The 20,863-nt window shown below is 60.5% G+C and overlaps 3 protein-coding genes across 12 annotated transcripts; 2 read left to right on the forward strand and 1 right to left on the reverse strand.

The window, feature by feature from the left end:
• The first annotated feature begins 30 nt into the window (after positions 1 to 30).
• Positions 31 to 2,052, forward strand: LOC121665413 (prosaposin-like). 3 transcript variants are annotated; one of them, XM_042029547.1, is made up of 5 exons: positions 34 to 611; positions 1,106 to 1,230; positions 1,308 to 1,454; positions 1,534 to 1,706; positions 1,953 to 2,052. In XM_042029547.1, exons 1-4 carry the CDS (start codon positions 374 to 376, stop codon positions 1,699 to 1,701), a joined length of 678 nt encoding a protein of 225 aa, XP_041885481.1. In that variant the 5' UTR covers positions 34 to 373; the 3' UTR covers positions 1,702 to 1,706; positions 1,953 to 2,052. The 3 variants fall into 3 exon arrangements, with proteins under 3 accessions (XP_041885482.1, XP_041885481.1, XP_041885480.1); XM_042029548.1 differs by having other exon boundaries at positions 31 to 611; positions 1,109 to 1,230; positions 1,534 to 2,052; XM_042029546.1 differs by having other exon boundaries at positions 1,534 to 2,052.
• Positions 2,053 to 3,810: 1,758 nt separating this feature from the next.
• On the reverse strand, positions 3,811 to 12,276 carry GCK (glucokinase). Of its 3 annotated transcripts, XM_042029522.1 has the most exons (10): positions 11,023 to 12,272; positions 8,524 to 8,686; positions 8,249 to 8,403; positions 7,913 to 8,032; positions 7,727 to 7,822; positions 7,293 to 7,392; positions 5,421 to 5,604; positions 5,048 to 5,203; positions 4,181 to 4,414; positions 3,811 to 4,068 (listed from the first exon to the last, which is right to left on the reverse strand). In XM_042029522.1, the coding sequence occupies exons 1-10, from the start codon at positions 11,065 to 11,067 to the stop codon at positions 3,924 to 3,926; spliced, it is 1,398 nt and encodes a 465-aa protein (XP_041885456.1). In that variant the 5' UTR covers positions 11,068 to 12,272; the 3' UTR covers positions 3,811 to 3,923. The 3 variants fall into 3 exon arrangements, with proteins under 3 accessions (XP_041885456.1, XP_041885457.1, XP_041885458.1); XM_042029523.1 differs by lacking the exon at positions 7,727 to 7,822 and having other exon boundaries at positions 11,023 to 12,276; XM_042029524.1 differs by lacking the exons at positions 7,293 to 7,392; positions 7,727 to 7,822; positions 7,913 to 8,032; ... (1 more) ...; positions 8,524 to 8,686; positions 11,023 to 12,272 and having other exon boundaries at positions 5,431 to 5,515.
• Positions 12,277 to 12,808: 532 nt separating this feature from the next.
• YKT6 (YKT6 v-SNARE homolog) lies at positions 12,809 to 20,762 on the forward strand. Of its 6 annotated transcripts, none has more exons than XM_042029533.1 (8): positions 12,809 to 12,908; positions 13,287 to 13,408; positions 17,259 to 17,341; positions 17,777 to 17,877; positions 18,753 to 18,857; positions 19,042 to 19,160; positions 19,504 to 19,605; positions 20,002 to 20,762. In XM_042029533.1, exons 2-8 carry the CDS (start codon positions 13,305 to 13,307, stop codon positions 20,150 to 20,152), a joined length of 765 nt encoding a protein of 254 aa, XP_041885467.1. In that variant the 5' UTR covers positions 12,809 to 12,908; positions 13,287 to 13,304; the 3' UTR covers positions 20,153 to 20,762. The 6 variants fall into 6 exon arrangements, with proteins under 6 accessions (XP_041885467.1, XP_041885469.1, XP_041885466.1 ...); XM_042029535.1 differs by having other exon boundaries at positions 12,825 to 12,931; XM_042029532.1 differs by having other exon boundaries at positions 12,895 to 12,985.
• The last annotated feature ends 101 nt before the right edge of the window (positions 20,763 to 20,863 follow it).

The following is a 20,863-nucleotide window of genomic DNA, read 5'->3' on the forward strand; positions in this document are numbered from 1 at the left end:
CCAGGGCGTTGCCAAGGCAACCGCTGTGGGCCTGGGGCGGCGGGACACGGAGGGGATGGGGGCCGGGACAGCGAGACATTGGGATCGATCCCCCGGCCCCCCGGAACCCATGGGGGGAAGGGGGCACCGTGACCGACCCCAGACAGGACACCAAGACTGACCTCGAGGGGGACACTAAGCCCAAGCCCTTGGACTCCCCAGAGACCGGAGGGGGCCAAAGGGGACCCCGGGATAGACCTCCCGATCCCGGGATAGACCCTCCGGAGCCCTCGGGGGTCTGGCCACTTGCTCCCTGCCCCACACTTGGGGGGACTTAGGGGCAGCTTCCCTTAGGGGACGAAGCTGGGGAGGTTGGGGGCTGCTGAGCTCCCCCATGTGCCCCCCGAGCCCCCCCGTATCGCCTTCCTGCGGGGGTGGAGGTGCGAGGCAGGAAGGGGCCTGGGGAGTCGCGGTGTTCTGTTTCAAGGCGTTTTGGGGTTTTGGTCCCCCACAGCCCCACTATAAAAGGTGTCAGGATGCAGGCAGTCACCCACTGTCAGTCACCTGCTGTCACTGGCTCGGTGGGCTCACCATGGCTGCCGCCTTCCTCCTGGTGCTGGTGGTAGTGGGAGGTAATGGGGACCCTCCTGCCTCCCAGGGGGGATGGTCACCCTGAGGTGGCAGGGAGAGGAAACACATGGGGACAACGGGGATGGCAGCCTGGATGACTGAGCTTGGTGGGGCTGGGGTCTGTGTGGGGACCTGTGGGCGGTCGGGATAGGGTCTGTGTAGGGACAGGCACTCAGGGATGGTGGGGGCCCGGGGGTTGTGGGAATGGGGTCTCATGGGACCAAGCACCTGGGGGTGGCAAGGATGGGGTCTGCCTGAGGACCCACGGGTAATGGGGATGGTGCCCATGTTAGGACCAGCACCTGGGGATGTTTGGGGACAGGGTCTGCATGGAGATGTAGGAATGGTGGGAACAGAAGGATGTGGGTACAGGCAGGAGGAATGGTAGGGGTGGGGCTGAGTACCTGGGGCTGGTGGTTTAGGGGTCTGGGCCCCCAGGGACCTCAGTGATGGGCACCCAACCTGCGGCCACACTCACCATCCTGTCCCCATGCAGCAGCACAGGCCGTGGTCCCCCCGCCCTGCCAGGGTGACCCAATGTCCTGGTGCTGGGACATCGACATGGCCATACGCTGTGGCCAGGAGCAGCAGTGCCAGGACCTCTGGGACAGCCTGGCCCTGGTGAGTACCCCACCCCCAAGTTCTGCCAGGGCCACCCAGGAGTCCAGGCAGCCCTGAGGGTCTTTGTGTCGCCACAGGGGAATGTGGCTGAAGGGGATGACACGGCTGACGGGAGTGACATGGCTGATGGGGACAGCGTGGCGCAGGGCAGGGGGATTAAGTGCAGGCTGTGCACCAAGGCCCTGAAGAAGATACAGGCACTGGCAGGTGACGACCCTGACAAGGTGAGGGGTGATGGGGGTCTGGGGGGCCGGGCTGGGGGCCATCTCCCTGCGGCCCCCTGACCTGCAGTGCCTTTGGCAGGCGGCGGTGGCGGCGGCGCTGCAGAAGGGCTGCCAGGCGCTGGGCCGGGCCAAGGGCAAGCTGTGCCAGCAGCTGGTGAAGAAGTACCGGGACCAGATCACCGAGGCGCTGCAGAATGGGGACACGCCCCGGGACATCTGCACTGCCATGGGCATCTGCCGGTCCTGAGCGTGGTTAGGGCCCACCTATATCCTGATCCTGCATCCCATGGGCTGATCCTGCACTCTGCATTCTGCATCCTGTGTCCTGCACCCCACATCCCGATCCTATGCTTGGGGTTCCTGAACCTTCCCTGCTGCAGCTCTGTAGGGTGGGGGTGAGCCAGGTCACCCCAAAGTGCATTGCGGGGCAGGAGGAAGGCTGGAGGAGCTGCTTCTGCTGGCCCCCGACTCACCCCTTGCTTTTTCCTTTTTCCACAGGCACAGCCCCGAATGCCCCCAAACCCCGATGCTCTTCCAGCCCCTGATGCCCCCACAGCCCAGCCATCCCCTTCCCACACAATAAAGTCCCTCCTCTGGCTCCATGGGTCTTTTTTGTCTGCGCTGGGGGGACACGGTGACAAGGGCATATGGCACCAGGCACTGGCAGGGGATAGTCTGGCCCTGGCCTGCCCCAGCAGGGCCAAGGTGACACCAAAGGTGCCTGTGGTAGCGTGGGGATGTGTCCCACGTGGGTCGGAGTGAGCGGTTCCCTCCACACACCTGGGTGGCCCTGGCTGTCACTGTCCCCATGCCTGGCACTGCATCTGTCCCTGCACTTGGCACTGTCACTTGTCATACACTTGTCACTGGCACTGCCATGGGCTTGGGATCATCCGCACTGTCCCCAGCACATGGCATTGGCACTGTCCCAGCTGAGCACAGGGAATCCCTTCTTCAGTCCCAGCCAATCAGAGCACAGGGAATCCCACACCCTTTTTTTTTTTTTTTTTTTTTTTAATTCCAGCCAATTGGAGTGCAGGGAATCGCTTCTGTTTGCCCCCAGCCAATAAGAACAGAGAGACTGTGGGTCTCTGAGGCCTGCCACCAATCAGAGCTCAAGGATGTCTTTCTGGTGCCAACCAATCAGAACAAAGGAAATCCTGCTGGCTGAGGTCTGCAGCCAATCAGAAGACAGGGAATCCTGCTGGCTGAGGGCTGCAGCCAATCAGAAGACAGGGAATCCTGCTGGCTGAGGGCTGCAGCCAAGCAGAGCAGAGGGATCCCCTTCCCCTCTTGCAATGAGCTGTGGGGATCCCAGTGCCACCCATGGGGCTGGGGGCTTCAGGAGCAGCACCACTGGGTGGCTTTGTCCCTTGGAGTGACACAGACCCCTGCAGTGTCCCCAGCCCCTCAACATGCACCCCCCAGCTGTGGGGTGACCCTGTGCTTTGTGAGGACACCAAGACCCCTTGGTAGTCCCAGCCCCCCAGGTTGGCCCCACACCCTGTGGTGATCCAGTCCCCCCACATGGTCCCGGATGCCCAAGAGTTACCCCAGCACCCTGAGAAGTCCCTAGATCCTGGGTGCCCCCATGTGCCAGGGTGACCCCAGCCCCCTGCAGTGGCCCCAAATATCCCAGATATAACCCCAGACCCCCAAGACAGCCCATACCATGGGGTAGCCCCATACCCCAGCGCTGACCCCAACACCCTGAGTGGGCTCCAGACCCTGGGGAGCCCCAAACCCCCAAAGGGATCCCAACACCCTGTGGTGTCCCAGGAGGACCCCTCCACCCTGGGGTGCTCCGGACCCTCAGAGTGACTCAAAATCCTGGGCTGCCTCCAGAGTCTTCAGAGAACCACAATGTGCTGCGGTACTGCCAGATCCTTAGAGGGACCCCAACACCCTGGGGTGCCCATGACCCCCAAAGGGACCCCAATACTCTGCTCCAGACCCTCTGGTGAACTCAAATCCCTGGGGTGCCCCAGACCTTTCAGGGAACATGGGTGGGAACATGGCTAGAGAGGATCCCCCCAATATGCCCCCCTCCATCTGGCCCTTTCTGGTGCACTCAGTCTTTGCACCCCAGGGATCACTGGTGAGGAGATCCTCCACCCTGACACCCCCCAAAGTGCCCCTTTTCTCTAGGCCAACTCCCTTGAGGGGGTCTTTCCCCCAGCAAAGGGGCTGGGGTATGCTGGAGCACCCCTTGCTGCAGCTGTGTGAGGATAGGGGGGTGTGAGGGCATAGGAAGCTCCTCAGCTGCCTCATACATGTGGGGCAGCCCCATGGGGGTCTCCCTGCCAGCATGGGGGGAGAGGCATGAGGAGCAGTGGCCCAAGTGGCCCCAGAGAAGTCCACACACACCCCGTTTATTGGGGGCCGGAGCCGCCTCCTTCCCACGTCCGTATCTGCTCCCGTAGCGCTCCGAGCGGGACCACTGGCCCTGCCATCCCCCCTGAGTCCAGCTCACTGCCCCATCATGCAGGCCATCTTGCAGGCCACGGCCGAGATGAGGGCGGCCCCGCGCCCGCTGCCTTCCTCTGACTGGATGAAGGTGATGTCACAGCCGGGTGTCAGCTGCCGCACTGTGGCGTGGAAGTGGTCCTTGAAGCTGGGGAGTGGGAGCACGGGGTCACAAATGGGGTCACAAACGGGGTCAAGGCTTGGGGGATGAAGGGAAAGGATAGGGATGTCAGCAGGGAGAAGGGTCTGGAGATCCCCACCTGGGATGGAGCTTGTAGACAGAGCCATCGACACCAACAGTGATCTTGAGGGTGTCCTGGCTGCGACTCTCCCGCATGCGGTTGATGACTCCAGCCAGGCCGGCCGAGCACATCTGGGCGGCGCGTGTGGACACGCTCTCACACACCCGGCGCACGATCTCACAGTCTGTCCGGGACGGCAGCAGCTCAAAGGCTGACAAGATGTTGTAGATCTGCTTGCGGTCATCAGAATCACTGGGATGGGGGGAGAAAAGGGGGTCAGCAAGGGCTGGGGGGTGAGGACCCTGGGTGAGACAGCTGGAGAGGGATGGGGGAGTGATGGGATGGGGGATCCTCACATGGGACAGTTGTATGGGGTGATAGGATGGGGAACCCCAACTGGGTCAGTCAGAGCAGGTTGGTGTGGGGTGATGGGATGGGGGACCCCAACATGGTGCTGCTGTAGAGGGCTGGTGTGGGGTGATGGGACAGAGGGACCTGGAAGTGGGTCCCCCTAATGTGGAGTGATGGGACATGGGGACCCCAAACGGGACAGAGCAGGCAGGTATGGAATGATCGGATCATGATGTCTCATCATGATGGGCCTGTGACATGGGACACTGTGGTTTGGGTGGCAGGATGTGGGGACTCCAAGATGGACAGTCAGAGCAGGCTGGTGTGGAGTAACAGGACAAAGGACCCCAATATGAGGCAGTCAAAGCAGACTGGTATAGGATGATGGAATAGAAGGATCCTGATGTGGGACAGCCCAGTGCAGAGTGAGAGCACAGACTCCCCAGTATTCCCGGACCAGTGTGGAGTGAGAGCACAAACCTCCCAGTGCGATGCAGCCTGGCAGGTTTGGGGTGCCACCCCCCAGCCTTGTACCTCTCGATCTGGGACATGAAGCGGGTCTCAAAGGTCCCGCGGGTCTTGAGCTTCTCAGAGGCCTCCCCATTGAAGAGCAGGTTCTCATCCACCAGCTTCAGCAGCACCAGCCGCACGATCTCCCCCATGTACTTCCCCCCAATGATCTTCTCATACCTGGGGGGGACAGAGGCGAGGGGGTGGCATCAGAGCTGGGATTTGAGGGGTCACATCCCACAGCACACCCTCTTTCCTTCCCCCCTCCTTGCTGGATGTGTTTCCCGTGCATGGGCACGGTCCAGGGCGAAGGATGCCCGTGCTGGGCGGCTGAGCCCAGTGTGGTGCAGGGGATGGGAGGGATGCCCAGAGGAACTGGATCTCTCCTATTCCTTACAGTTGCTGACCGGGGTTAAGTGAGGTCTCGTCCACCACGCGGTCGTACTCCAGGAGGAACTCGTCCAGCTCCCCGGAGGCACCAAAGGCCCCCCACTCCGTGTTCACGCACATCCGCCCCTCGTCGCCCTCCACCAGCTCCACGTTGTGCATCTCCTCCATGTAGCAGGCGTTACAGCCTGTCCCTGCCAGGAATTGGGGATGGGTCTGGGCGGCGGGGGGGGCAGCAGTGACACCCCCCCGCCACAGCCCTCCCATCCCAACTGGGATAAAGCTGGGATAGTCTTGTGGAGCAATGGGGAAGAACTGGAGAGGGTCCAGACATGTGCCAGGACAGGGGTTGGGACCCATATGGATGAGGGGCATTCCTCAACCTGGTGACTGGCACCATGGCCTACAACTACTTCAAGGGTGGCTCCAGGACATGGGGGAAAGGTTTTAGACTAAAAGAGGAGAGATTTAGATTGGATACTGGGAAAAAATCCTTCCCTGTGAGGGTGGTAGGGACAAACACAAGTTTCCCAGAGAAGCTATGGCTGCTCCATCCCTGGAAGTGTTACAAGCCAGGCTGGACAGCCTGGTCTAGTGAAGCTGTCCCTGCCCATGGCATGGAGCTGGATAATCCGTAAGGTCCCTTTCCAACCCAAACCATTCTGTGATTTCATGAAAGCTGGAACCAAGGATGGTTGGGAACTTACTACATAGGTCCCAAATCTGTATCCCTACTCCACCCGGCATTGGGATGCAATAAAACCATCAAAATATAGAATCATGGAATGGTTTGGGTTTGAAGGGACCTTAAAATTCATCTCATTCCACCATCCTGCCCTGGGCAGAGACACCTTTGACTAGACCAGGTTGCTCCAAGGATAGAAGGGAAACTGCCTTAAGTTGCACCAGGGGAGGTTTCTGTTGGATATTGGGAAAATTCCTTCATGGGAAGGTCCGTTCAGCCCTGGCACACACTGCCCAGGGCAGTGGTGAAGTCCCCATCCCTGGGGGGATTCAACAGCCATGTGGATGTGGCACCTGGGGACATGGGTTAGTGATGGTCTTGACAGTGCTGGGGAACAGTTGGACTCGATGACCTTAGAGGCTTTTCCAACTCAAACAGTTCCATGATTCCATGCTAGACCTCATTTCAGAGAACTGACTGAACAGCCAGTGACTGCTGTTCCATGAGCACCAGGATTCAATGACTGACCATGGCTGAGGGCTGTGCTTGGAGCTGCATGTCCTTGTCCTGCAGTGATGGCGATGGACATCCCTCCTGCTCCCCGCCCCTGCAGTGTCCCCACAGCCCTGGCTGGCCACTTGTCCCCACAGCAGGGTCCCAGGGGCTCTGGGCACTGTGCTGAGGCCAGCCCAGCCCCAAGAAGCTGATCAACATCCCAGCATGTGTTTACTCTGGTGAGGGGATGCGAAGCCCAGATGACACATCGGCACGTGGCTGATGGCACAAATGATAGTGAGGGGCTGGGGGAGGTGGGGGGCTGCTCTCTGCAGGGAGTGGGGGATGGAGCCAGCAGAGTTCAAACTCACCCCCACCACCTGGCTCTCTGACACCAGCTGCCTTCCATGGGTCCCTATCCCTACGATGAAGTGCCAGAGCCACCAACAGCCTTGTGGGGACCAGCCCTGTTAGGATGATCACCCTCTTTCTACTCCCAAAGTGCCCCAACCAGGGGCCAGTGCTGGGGCCAGGCAATACCATCGAATGTCCCAACCACCAGACACCCCAGCAGGGTGCCACTGCCACCCCCCCATCCTTGGTGTGTCCCCCCCAAAAGGATGGGGGAAAGCAGCAGGGGAGCGGGGCCATGGGACAGTTCACTGTCCCCAGCCGGGTGTCCCTGTAGAAGGGGCATCTTACCCACAATCATCCCAACCTCGCACCGGTGATCTTCATAGTAGCAGGAGATCATCGTGGCCACCGTGTCATTCACCATTGCCACCACATCCATCTCGAAATCCTGGGGACAGGGACCATTGTGGGCTCATGGGGGGTCAGGCTGTCCCACAACAGGTGGGTTTGGGGTGGACAGTCCCCAAGGGTGAGGACCTGGGCATGTGTCACGCACACGTGTGTGCACACACATGGAACAGCCCTGCCCAGAGACACACTTGGCTCCAGCAGCCCCATCATGGGGACAGCTATGCTCCAGTGGTCCCTTCCTGGGGACACACTAGGCTCCAGTGGCCCTGCTGCAGGCACAGCCAGGCTTCAGTGAGCCCATTGCAGGGACAGCCGGGGTGCTGGGGTCTCGGCACCGCGCCGGTGCCGGCACAGCCGTCTGATCCTCTCACCCCTCGCCGTTTGATGGCGTCCCTCAGCAGCCCCACTACGTTGTTCCCTTCCGCGCCGGAGGCTTTGAAGCCCTTGGTCCAGTTCAGGAGAATGCCCTGGAGTGGGAGTCAGACCGAAATGGGGCTGTGGGGGTAGCTGAGGCTTGGGGACCCCTAAGCCCTCACGCTGCCCGGCCACCCCCTCACCTTGTCTATGTCCTCGTGCCGCACGGGGAAGGAGAAGGTGAAGCCCAGGGGCAGCTTTTTGTGCTTCATCTGGTGCTTGTCCAGGAAATCAGAGATGCACTCGGAGATGTAGTCAAAGAGCTGGAAGACAGGAGGTCCAGCCTTTGCCAAGGGATGTCTCCACCCTCCCACTGCCCTTGGATGGACATTGTCCCCACCATGGGTTCCCCAGGCCTGGCCACCTCCCAGCTTCGTAGGGATGGGGGTGTCCCCTCCAGTGTCCCCACTGAAACACACACTGTGAAAGGGACTGGGATGGGATGGGATGGGATGGGATGCCCCGTGTGCTCCACTGACCATCTCAGCTGTCCCAGTCATGGCATCCTCTGGGATGGAATACATCTGGTGCTTCGTCTTCACCTTCCACTGCCCCTCCTCTCCCTCGCCCACCTTCACCAGCATCACACGGAAATTGGTGCCACCCAGGTCCAGTGACAGGAAATCTCCCACCTCTGCAAAGCCAGGGAGAAGGGAAGAAGGTGATGGGCTCTAGGTAGGCTCAGCCTTTCACATGGAGCTTGACGGGGTCTGAGGAAGGGGTGAGACACAAGGGACTGGGAGTGACACCGTACCAGAGCCCTCGGGGGTGGAGCGGACATAGGTGGGCAGCATTTTGACAGAAGCTTCCTCATGTGTCTCCAGCTTGAGCCCTCGGTCCATCTCCTTCTGCATCCGGTACATCACCTTCTTCAGGTCCTCCTCCTTCAGCCGGAACTCTGACAGGATCTGCTCCACCTGCACACAACACAGCATCAGCCAGGGACGAGGGATATGGGATGCAAGGGGCCTGAACTGCAAGAAATAGCCAAGCTTTCCTTCCCCCAGCCCTGGTTTTCCCCACTGGCACACAGACACCCTGAAATGCCTTATCCTATTGCTCTGCTGTTCTCCTCCAGCTGAACTGAGGCACCAGGGAATCCATAGGACTGTCACAAGGCACCAAGTCCCCTTCTGGTGCTGCCTGCAGGATGCCACAGTCAGCTCTGGGGTCCCTGGGGACCAGGGTTGGCACTGGGGTTCTGCCATCTCTGTCACCCAGCTGAATTTTTGGGATGGTTGTGTAGAAGCTGGCCCCATTCCAGCAGTGACCTGGGACATCCCATCCTGATGAATCCCAGGTTCATTCCCAGCAAGGAGCACTTCTGGCCATGCCATTGAGGAGTACAGCATCTCCCACCAAGGACATGGGATTCTTTTATGATGAAGATGCTGGTGTGCCTTCCTTGTTCCCCTGGGAGCATCCTTCTCCCTGTATCCCACTGGGAATCATGGGTACCGTTTTTCACCCATCGAACGTGGGGCTAATATGGGGCAGAGGGCAGGCAGGCAGGAACATTCTCAGGGGTTGCTGCCTTGCCTCGCTGCCAGGGAGAGCCGCAGGGCCCACTCCAGGGAAGCACCTGGCAAGCAGGATCCGTGTTTATCCTTTCCGTAGCAACCCCGGGCTCGGCGCAGCCTTCATTAGCCGGCAGAGCTGGGGCCAGGTGCCCCGGCTGTCAGATGGAGCTGGAGCCGGCACTCCTTCACCAGCTGCAGTCGGCAGCATTAGGGCTCATTAGTCACCGGCTCTGGGGAGGCTCCAGTGCTCTCGCCGCACACAGATGTTTGCCTCGAGGCTGCTGCTGTTTCCTGACAGGTTTTGGGGTAGGGGGCTCAAGAAAGCGTTTGGGGTGTGGAGCGTCCCAACATTGGGGGCACCCCTTGCCTCGGCTCAGTCCAGCTGCCCTCCATCCTGGCACATCGCCTGGCCCCCAGTGCCATCCCTTGGCCTCCAAACCCTCAAGTGGGGGCTCAGCCCAAATATCTCTGAGGCCCTGCAGAGCTCCTGTGACCTCAGCCACCACCCACAGCTGGGTGGGATCCTGGCACCCCCCCACTCCATCCTGGTCCTGAGTGCTGGGGGTCCATTAGCCCTGGACCCCCAGGTGCTGGGAGACAAAACCCCAAGAGACATGGCTGCAGCATGGACCCCTTGGAACGGAGCCGGGCACCCACAGCAGCACTGTGGTGAGGTTTGCCCTGATCCAGAGGGTGTTTGGCCCTGGATGACTGGAAAAATCCTGCCAGGAAAAGCAAGGAGCTGGATTTGATCTCTCCTGGGTTGTTGGCTGAAGGTATTCAGTGCTAATCCATCCCATGGGGCTGCTTGGCATGGGAACACCTGATCTGCCACGGCTGGAGGGTCCCCCTCCCAAGGCTGGCACCCAGGAGTCCGAATTTTATTTCTCCAATGTTTTTTCCATCTCAGCACCACATGTACCTACTTATCTCTTCACTCGCCTTCAAAACAATGGGCTTGGCTCTCCCCTGGCAGGATTTGGCTCTTCCCACATGACATTATCTGGCTCTCAGCGTCCCATGGAAATGGTGTGTTCCAATGCGTCCCACAAAAGGGATGGAGCTGGGAACTATGTGGCCACTGGCTGCAGGGGCCAGTGACATCCATCTCTGCTGGTTCAGCATGTGCCGAGTCTCCTTGGTGTCCCCTTGGTGTCCCAGTCGGCAGCAGGGAATGTCTCCACTGTCCTCACCCGTGACCCCATGAGCTCAATCCATCTGGGAGAGGATGCTTCCCACAAACAACTGGTTTTTGACTGGGGATGAGCCGTGTGCCATCCTGCTGGGTGCCTCGGTGACAACGATGACAGCCAGCCGAAGGAGGTGACAGGCCCAATCTCATCCCGGGGATGCAGCTGCATGGCTGCAAGATGCCCAGGGTGATGTTTGGATGGTGGGAGCATCCCAGCCCAGCAGAAAATCCTACAAATGCTCCCAGCTCCATTGTGAGCCCTCAGTGCTGTAGGGCCCATGCTGTGCTGGGGGGGTGACCTCAGGGATGGGGACCCCCCTGGGGCATGCTGGGCTGCCTGCAGGCTGCCTGGGAGCTGGTGTCCTCCCCACCAGCCATCCTCCTGGCTACCTCTGTTGGAACCTTGGGAGATGCTGGGAGCACCCGGCCGCTCACTCCAGGGAAGGCTGGAACCCCGGTGAGTATCTGCACCTTTCCCCACACCCACTGGGCATCCCTTGGCCCCCCCGGCCCCCCAGCATTGCCCTGGCAGTGGCCTCACCTTCTCCTTCCTGCTGCTCTCCATTCTGGCTCGGTGATCCAGCATGGGGGCAGCTGGCGAGGTGGGGTGGGCTGCGGGCCAAGCCGTGCCCCCCTCAGCCCCTGTGCCCCCACCGTGGTGCCTGGCCTGGGGGAGCCCCCTGCACTGTCCTGGAGGGTGTCTGGCAGGCGCTGGGCTGCTCCGTCCCTCGCTCCACACGCGGATGCTCCACTTTCGCTGCGTTATCTCATCTGACGCCCCAGTCCGGCACCCACTGAGGGGGTCCCGATACCCCCGGCCTCAAGCAGAGGGGCAGGGAGCAGGGCCCGGGGCCCTGGTGGGATCAGCGCTGTCGCCCCACATCCTTCGCTCCAGAGGGATTCCACTCTCGCTCTCCCGCTCGCTTCCTCAATGTGTCAATAAATTCCCGGGCTGGTGTTGGTGCGGGGGTCCCAGCCCGCCGCAGCAGGTTCTGGCAGCCCCTGGGGACCCCCTGTGTGTTGGCGAGGCTCGGCCAGGACCCTCCCCGCAGGGGCCGCTGGCCCCGTCACGCGAAGCACCACGCCCCGGGTCACCCGTGTCCCCGTTGTCATACCAACGGCTCGATGGTGGTGGCAAGCACTCCACCGGCCGGCTTGGCAACCGGCATGCTCCCATGGAGACCGCGGACACAGCACGGCCTACAGACACCCGTGGAGGGCCGAGGGCGACTGGGAAGTGCTCCGAGCCCCCAGGATGGGAAAGGATCCAGCGGTGCTGGGATTGACACCAGGCGTCGCAACAGATCGGGGATGGATGCTGGATTTGAGGACGGGGATGTGGCAACTCCCATCGCCCCCGGAGCCGCGTCATCCACCCAGCGTTGTGGAAACAGGGGACTATGGGGGTCCAAATGGGATAAGGAGCACCTTTGGTCATGGGTGGACCCCAAAACCTTCTGGTCTTGGTGTGTGGCAGCATCTCCTCAGACACAGAGCTGGGGAGGGTCCCTGGGAAGCCTGGATGGGTCTTGGGGTGACAGCCCCATGGGGGACTGAGGGGGCTCTGGGGAGGACAGAGGTTTTGTGGGTGGCAGAGCAGGGCCTAGGGGACACAGGGTCACCCCACAGTACCTCACCTGCCCCCTGTGCAGGGAGAACCTGGGGGCACAGGAGGGCTCTGGCAGCCCTGCCCCTGTGCTGGTGTCCACCCGTAGAGGGGTCCTCACCCCTTCGAGGGGTCCAAAACCCTCGGGAGGTTCACCCACCCCTCGTCAGTACACCCCCACCATGGAGGGGTCCCCACCCAGGGGCAGAACAGCCCCATGGAAGGGTCCCCAGTCCCCAGGGTGTCCCCCAGCACCCGGGGGAGGCTGTTGCCTCCGTGGGGCCCCTCCTCAGAGGGCCACTACACCATAGGGGAAGGCTCCCCACACAGGGGAACCCCATCCCACACAGGGGACCCCCACCCCACACAGGGGACCCTCACCCCACAGAGGGACCCCCACCCCCCAGAGGGACCCTCACCCCACCCCACAGAGGGACCCCCACCCCACCGGGGGAGCCCCCCCCCCCCCGGGGCCCCCCCCCCCCCCAGCGCGGTCCCGGCCCACAGCGGGAGGAGCGAACAGGCCCCGCCCCCGTTGCTGGGCTCAGCGCCCCCTGCTGGCCGCGCTGGGGAACGAGCACTGCCCGCACCGCCAGCGCGGCGTTGATTGGCCGTGCGGCTGAGGCGGGAGAGCGGGGAGGCGGGCGATGATTGGTCAGGAGGCTTGGGGGCGGAGCGGTCTCGGCGCATGCGCAGGCCGGGAGCAGTCCCGTGGCAGTGTCCGGGCTCGGGGCGCTTCCGGCGCCGCGGTTCCCGTTCCGGGTCGCGCCCGCGCCGTGTCGGCAGCGCCCGCGCTGAGCCGCGCCCGCCGCTGTCCCGAGGCACTGCGGGGCGAGCTGGGCCGGTGGGGCAACGCCGGGCTGGGCGGGGCTGCCCAGGGGCCGGCGGCTGGGTTGTAGTGGGTTATACCGAGGAGTGGCCGGGTTACACTGGGTGGAGGGGCTGGGTTACACTGGGCCAGCTGGGTCAGGTGAGGGTAGGGCTTGGTTAGGCTGGACTAGGGAGACCTGGCTGGGCGGGGGTCGGGATGCGCTGTCAGGCTGGGCTCCGGGGGTCGGGAGGGTTCTGGCTGTCTGGGATAGCATTTAAAGGACGGAAGGAGGGTTTGGGGGCAACCCCAGGCACGGCTGTGGCAGAGGGAGGTCCGGGGGTGTCCTGGCCCCTGCATGGCCTCAGCCCCAACCCTTTTTTCCCCCCAGGCACACGGAGCCACCGAGATGAGGCTCTACAGCCTAAGTGTCCTTTACAAGGGTGACGCCAAAGTGCATTTGCTCAAAGCTGCCTACGATGTGTCCACCTTCAACTTCTTTCAGAGATCCAGGTGGGTGCTGGGCCGCTGGAACTTTTGGGGGGGCTGGGGAGGGGGAATTGCCTCCGTGTGCTGTAGGCTGGTGTGTGGCTCAGGCAGGACCTTGGGGAGGGGAAGCAGAAGCTTTTGGGAGGTTTTCTGCCCCACTGGGGCTGCAGTGGCAGCAGTGAAAGGCTTTTCTTAAGGGGTAATACCCCTAGAGCCACAACCTGGGTGCTGCGACCTGCTGCAGCACTTGGAATGATGGGTCAGCCTCAGGAATGGAGTGAAATTCCTGGAGCCCCAGCCAGCGGTAGGTCAGGTCTGACTCCACAAATCCTCCAGTGCAGCCAAGCCATGAAATCAGGGTGCGGGGATGCCCTGGGAGTGGGCTCAGCTCTTTCCCCTTGGGTGGGGTGAGAAGAGGCCTGTCTGTGCTAGGCTCACAGGACTCGCCTGGATCCTGGTGCCCATGGGTTGTTTGGACTCACTTGAAGCTTTTCCCAGCCCACAAAACCCTGCTCAAGTTATTCCAATGGCTTCAGGTGAGCTGGTTGAGCCCCAGATGCCAGTCCAGACTCCCGGTGTTCCACTGGGCTCACAGGGATCAGGGAGCTCTCGGCAGCTCCCGAAAACCTCCTGAAGCTGTCAAACAAAGCAGGAGCATGCTGTGGAACAGGTTGTTCCCAGTGCCTGCCTCAGATGGTAAAGGAGTTAGGAAATTCTTCTGGGACCCAAATTTTCAATGCCAAGGTTTTATGGAGCCTCAGGCACATTTGGTTCTGTAATTCCAGGGGTAAAGGGGAAAGACTGAAGTAAGACTGTCTTAAAAAGCTCTTTCTTAGCCAAATGTGCGAGTGGGACGCGGAGCGGTGCCAGCGTGTGACATCAGCTCCAGTCCCAAAACACTCTGTAGCTGCAGCTCTTGTTTTCCTAAATCCTGGAAAAATTCCCTGTGTGTTTATGCTGTGGGCTTCCCCCACAGCAGGCTGCGTCTCTGCCTGAAGAAGAGCCTGGGATTTTGGGAAGAGCAGTGAGGTTTGGAGAGGGTGTGTGTCAGTCATGCAGCTGTTCCTGGGATTTGATGCTTTTCCCAGGCTGATTCATGGGTGGTGCTCGGAGGATCTGCAAGAGCTTGGCCCAGGTGTGATGTTTAAGGTGTGTTTAGCTGAAGTTTGGGTTAAAATGCTGCACATTCATTTTTTTGAGGCTGTGGAGTTCCCAGAGAGTTGGGTCAAAGGGTTGGGTCTGGGATAAACAGGGCTGTGCCTCCTGGGAGCTGTGGAACCTGCTGGGCGGGAGCACAGGGCTGGGCTGTGCTAGTGCCTCATGTCTGCTGAACATCTGCCAGGGAATTTGGCAGGGTCAGGAAGGCAGAGTGGAGTCTTGAGTGGGCAGTTCCTTCAGGAATACTGGGAAATAAAAGCAGTATTCACAGTGGAAGAGGTGTCCTTGAAGAAGATACATGCTGGGATCTAACTGACATAGGGTTGTGATGCATCATTCAAGCCTAAGGCATCGTTCGGACTCAGTGATCTTAAATGTCTTTTCCAACCTAGATATGAAAACCTGGGGTCATGGTGGGGGCCGTGGATGGCAGCAGATCCCTAGACTAGGAGGAAGGTGTCCATGTTCCCTCTCTGACGAAGCTGAGATGTTCAGGATGTTCAGGAATCCTTGGGCTGGACTTTGTTCTGTAGTGCCTGAAACCCCGACAGTCCAGAGTCTCTGTGGAACTGGTGTCCGGGCTGGGAGGATTGCAGACCACTCTAAGGGATGTGTAAACTGGGAGAGGCAACTTCCCCTCTGGAATTGCTTCCAGCAGTGGGAGGCAGTCAGAAGACCGTGGTCTTTGCCATGTCAGTGTCTCTGTCCAGTGACGTTTCCTTGGCACCACATCACCTCCCAAGCAGGAGCTGTCCCACTCCTTGGTGTTTGCAAACTTTGTAACTTGATCCTTGACAAATATCCCTTCCTGGGATTTTCCAGCTGAATTGGGGAATGCGTTGCCCCACATTGGCTAATTCCAGCATGCCCACGATGTGGTGTTTTGGAAACAGGTTTATTTTACTCTTGCTCATTATTTTTGGCCTCTTTTCCTTTGCTGTGGGATGAGAAGGGATCACTGAGGAGCCTGTTGGACAGGCCTGAGCCTGGGCTCAGGAATGTTTTCCAAACTTAGAGCAAGTCTGGCTTAAGGATATTCTTTAACTTTGACTCACAGGGGTGGCTGGATGCCTGGGGGGTCAAACATCCCCCTGGGATGGGGAGGGCATCCCTGTCCTGGGCTCAGCGTGGGCAGGGCGAGTTCTGCCCCTGTGACCCGCTCAGGTGAGACCCCACCTACAGAGCTGCCTCGAACTCTGGGACCTGACATCAGAGGGATGTGGAGCTGCTGGAACAAGTCCAGAGGAGGCCACAGAGATGCTGTAAGGGCTGGAGCCCTTCTGCTCTGGGGGCACGTTGGGAGAGCTGGGGCTGTTTGGCTGGAGAAGAGAAGGACCTGGGGACCCTTAGGGTCCCTTCCAGTGCCTAGTGGGGCTTCAAGAGAGCTGGAGAGGGACTTGGGACACAGGCACGGAGTGACGGGCTGGATCGATGGGTAAAGGCCAACGCTGTGAGGAGTCAACAAGCCCAAGTGATGGGTCCTGGTCTTGGGCCACAACAACCCCAGGCAGCACTCCAGGCTGGAGCAGAGTGGCTGGAGAATTGGAAAAGAACCTGGGTCTCCTGGTCGGCTGTGACTGGGCATGAGCCCAGGTGTGCAAGGAGGCCAATGGCACCTGGCCTGTGCCAGCCATGGTGTGGCCACAGGCCCAGGAGAGTGACCATCCCCTGTGCTGGCCCTGTTGAGGCCCCTTGAGGGCTGTGTCCAGTTCTGGGCCCTTCATGGCAAGAAGGACAGGGGGGGATTGTCCTGCTCTGCTCTGCACTGGGGTGGCCTCACCCCAAGTCCTGGGGCCGTTTTGGGCACAACAAATTAAAAAAAGATGTTAAGCCATTGGAGAGCGTCCAAAGTAGGCCACAAGGATGAGGAAGGGTCTGGAGGGGCCATATGAGGAGCATCTGAGGGCATTTGATGTGTTCAGCTGGAGGAGACTGAGGGGAGACCTCCCTGTGCTCTTCAACATCCTCCCGAGGGGCAGCAGAGAAGCAGCTCCGATCTCTGTGACCACTGACAGGACCTGAGGGAATGGCTGGAGCCGTGTCAGGGGAGGGTTAGGTTGGATATCAGGAAAAGGTTTTTCCCCCAAAGGGTGTTTGGGCACTGAGCAGGCTCCCCAGGGCAGTGGTCACAGCACGAAGCCTAAGTTCAAGAAGCGTTTGGACAATGCTCTCAGGGACAGGGTGGGATGGTTGGGGTGTTCTGTGCAGAGCCAGGGGTTGGACTCAATGATCCTGATGGGTCCCTTGAACTCAGCATATTTTATGATTCTGTGATTCTAGTGGAAGGTGTCAGCAGGGGATGGAACTGGATGGTCTTTAAAGTCCCTTCCAACCCAAATCATTCCATGATTCCATGATGCAGCTGGTCACCAGGTGTTGGCCGGGCAGAGCCAGGTTCAGTGGCATTTTTGCTTTCTGCTAAATCCCCAAAAAGCAAGTTCAGCCCAAGGACACAAGCCTGTCACTGCAACTGGAGGGCTCTGGGTGCTCCCCTGGGTCTGGGTGGTGGCTGGAGGTATGTGTTTGGGGGTTGCCACTCTGCAGAGGTGCAGGGTCCAGCCTCTCTCCCAAGTAAAACCCAGTGCTCAGCTGCAGCCCCACAGCCCAGACTCGGGGACTGGGGGGGGGGGAAGGGCTCGTTACCCCTGCACACCGGGGTGCTGTGGGCCAGCTGCTTCCCCAGCACTGCCCCAGGCCCTGCGCTGTGTCCCCGCAGTGTGCAGGAGTTCATGACGTTCACGAGCCAGCTGATCGCGGAGCGCTCGGCGCTGGGCAGCAGGGCCTCGGTCAAGGAGCAAGGTGAGAGCACCTCATTCCAGCCTCCCTGTCCTGCTTCACATGCCTCCCGAGCCCCAGGACATGTGGGGCACAGCCTGGATTGGCTGCTGGAGCCTCTTTAATGACACCCCAGCCTTGTTATTAATAAAATTAGTTAAAAATAGGCTGAGCTCTTCCCCCACTGGTTTTTATCTACCTCTGGCTACCATGTGTTGTCGGTTTCATGTCCCACACTGTGTGGCATGGCTGTGGTCCCCTGCCACAGCACAACTTGGGGCTTTTAATTTTAAGCCTTTCCTGCTTTCCTAATGAATTAATGAAAAATGCAGGTGCTGATGACACCTTCCGGGGTGGTTTTGGGGAGGGGGGAAAACTGTGGGGGCTGGGGGGAAGGTGGTGGGTGCTGGGGAAGGCTCAGGACCTTTGCTGCATCTCTAACAGGAATTTCCTTCCCAGAGTACCTGTGCCACGTGTATGTGCGGACCGACGGGCTGGCCGGAGTGGTGATCGCAGACAATGAGTATCCACAGCGGGTTTGTTTCACCTTGCTGGACAAGGTGAGGGCACATGCTGGGAGCTGCTCCAGGGGGCTCCTCCAGTCTCCCCACCCTGGCACATGCAGGGCTTTGCGGAGAGTCGGGGCCGGCCACCTTGGCCTGGGCATCGCTCTGGTCCTCGTGTGCCAGGCCTGTTCATTCGTGTCTCTGCCCTCAGCTCATTCAGAAGAGGAGGAGGGGTGGGGGGACAGGGTCACCAAGGTGGTCAGAGGGCAGGAGCACCTCTCATGGAACGGTGGAATTGTTTTGGTTGGACAAGCCCTGCAAGGCCATCAAGTCCAACCATTTCTCCAACATGGCCAAGGCCACCACTAAACCATGTCCCCAGGTGCCATGTCTGTGTGTTTCTTTGGATGCTTCCAGGGATGGGGACTCCACCACTGCCCTGGGCAGCCTGTGTCAAGGCTGGACAACCCTTTTCGTGCCTCTCCAGCCTGGAGAAGAGAAGGCTCCAGGGAGACCCCAGACCCTCTTCCAGTACCTAAAGGGGCTCCAAGAGAGCTGGAGAGGGAATTTGGACAAGGGCCTGGAGGGACAGGACAAAGGGCAGTGGCTTCCCACTGCCAGAGGGCAGGGTGAGATGGGATATTGGGAAGGAGTCCTTCCCTGTAGGGTGGTAGGGACTAACAGAGGTTTCCCAGAGAAGTTGTGGCTGCCCCTGGATCCCTGGAAGTGTCAAAGGCCAGGCTGGACAGGGCTTGGAGCAACCTGGTCTAATGGAAAGTGTCCCTGCCCATGGCAGGGGTGTAGATGAGCTGTAAGGTCCCTTCCCAAAAATCTCCAGATCTCCTATTTTGACGAGCAAAACCCCTCCAGCCACTGTGGCCCCACAGCTGCGGCTCCTGGGTGGTAACTGCTGCTTCCTTACCTGGCAGGTGCTGGATGAGTTCTCCAGGCAGGTCAGCAAGATGGACTGGCCCTCAGGGTCACCTGCCACCATCACCTACTCTGCCTTGGATGGATACCTCAGCAAATACCAGGTACAGACCCCTGGGACGCTGCAGGGCACCAGGACAGAGGATCCCTGTGCTCCCTACAGCCCTGAAAGTGGCAGGGGAGGTGGGCAACACTCTGGCGCATGCTGGGACCCCGGTGCTCAGGGGCTGTGTCCAGGGGACCCTGGTGTCCCTGTGGTGGTGCCAGCAGCATGTTGTTTCTCCCCAGAACCCCCGTGACGCCGACCCGATGACCCGAGTGCAGGCAGAGCTGGACGAGACCAAAATCATCCTGGTGAGGCTGCAGGACGCTCCTGCCTGCACAAGCCGGTGGTCCCTGGGGGCACGGTATGGGGCAGGGGTAGAGTCGACCCTGGAGACCTCCCTGGTGCGGGAGCTTCCTTTTCCCTTCCCCTTCTTCCCTTCCCTCCTTTTTTCTCCTTGGGCATTTCCCAGCTGGCTGGACACAAGCACCAGGGCTCTGACCCCTCCTCCAAATGCTGGTCTCTTCTCTGCCTGGCAACCCAGTGGGAGCTCTGCTGCTACTGCCCCCGGCCAAGTTCCCGTCTCCCTTGGGGCTGCAGAGCTGGGGGGACTGTAGGAGGGTGGGATGGGGGATGGTGGCACCTCCATCTCCTGCTGCAGGGTGTGGGGGCCTGGTGCTGGGGCTCAGCACATGTTTCTCTGGCAGCACAACACCATGGAATCACTGCTGGAGCGTGGGGAGAAGCTGGACGACCTGGTCTCCAAATCAGAGGTGCTTGGAGCACAATCCAAAGCCTTCTACAAAACGGTGGGTGTGGAGGGTCACCCCCTCCCTGAGGGAGCTGGAGATGGGTGGAGCGTCATCCTTGGGGGGTCACCCCCAATGGATAAACCCTGGGGCACAGCTCTGGGTGCCAGGCAGGGATCACCCCTGTTGCTGCGGGCTTTGGGCCTGGAGAGAGCCCCAGTTCCAGCTGCAGAGCCCCACAGCCCCTCACTGGGGGTGTCGTGCACCCTGCAGTGAGTGAGGGGCGATGCCCATCCCAGTTCCTGGCACCAGCTCTGGCCAAAAGGAAAGGAGCCTCCGTGTCATCAGCCTTTGTGCTGTGCTGGCCTCTTCAGCAGGAGAGGGGCCTCGGGTGGGTGGCCCTGGGACCCCCAAACCCTTGGGGAGTTTTACAGATGGTTTTCCTTCTCTTCTTAGGCCCGAAAGCAGAATTCCTGCTGTGAAATCATGTGACATGGAGCCCGGGGTCTCCACCTCCGGACCACCAGCCCTCCACCCCCCTCCGCAGCCACCCCAGGGGTGTTCCTGGGGCTGGGCCGAGGGTCCTCAGCCCCCTGGGCTGATGTGACTGTTGTCCACCTTGAGGGGACACCAAGGCTGGCACCGGGCCAGCACACATGGGGGGAGGTCCCCACTGAAGACCCCCCACCCTTGCTGTTCCTGGGACAGCTTGGACCAGGGGGCACCCGGCCACGCACTCCCCTGCCTTCACACCCCCCAGAAGCCTGGAGGGGCTGTCCACTGCTGTCCAGGGGGCTGAGGGGGCAGGTGGAGTCCCCTCCTGCCATCCCAGGGGCTGGGGGGGCTTTTATGTATTTGTGTCCTAAGGGTGAGCTGGGGGGTGGGAGAAGGGGGGAAGGGAAAAAGAAGAGGTTTCTTGGGTGGGGGGTGCTCACTGCCTCCCTGGGTAGCTTCTCCCTGCGCCTGGAGCTGTGTCCCAGTGCTGGAGGAGGGGGGAGCTCACCAGCCTGCCCTGCACCTCGGAGCCCCTCCCCTGCTCCCACCAGCCGGGGTGGGGGGGGCTCAGCACCTGCCAGGGCCCAGCAGCCCTCACTGCCTCCTCCTCCTCCTCCTCGGGAAGGGAAAAGTTGGGCTTGGGCTGTACCTTGCGGTGCTCCAGTTGTTTCCATGCCCTGGCTGCGCTGGCCAGGGGGATAAAGTCGTATTTGGCAGTTGTACCTCTGTTCCCTCTCTGTGGCGTCCCGGGGTGGGATTTGAGAGGGACATGCCCTGGGCACCCCAGCAGGGACGGATGCACTTGGCCTTCTCTCTCCACCTT

This window comes from Corvus kubaryi, unplaced genomic scaffold (assembly GCF_017639235.1).
Source record: "Corvus kubaryi isolate FWS band 111438036 unplaced genomic scaffold, C.kubaryi_AGA036_p1.0 37326, whole genome shotgun sequence".
Lineage (NCBI taxonomy): Eukaryota > Metazoa > Chordata > Aves > Passeriformes > Corvidae > Corvus > Corvus kubaryi.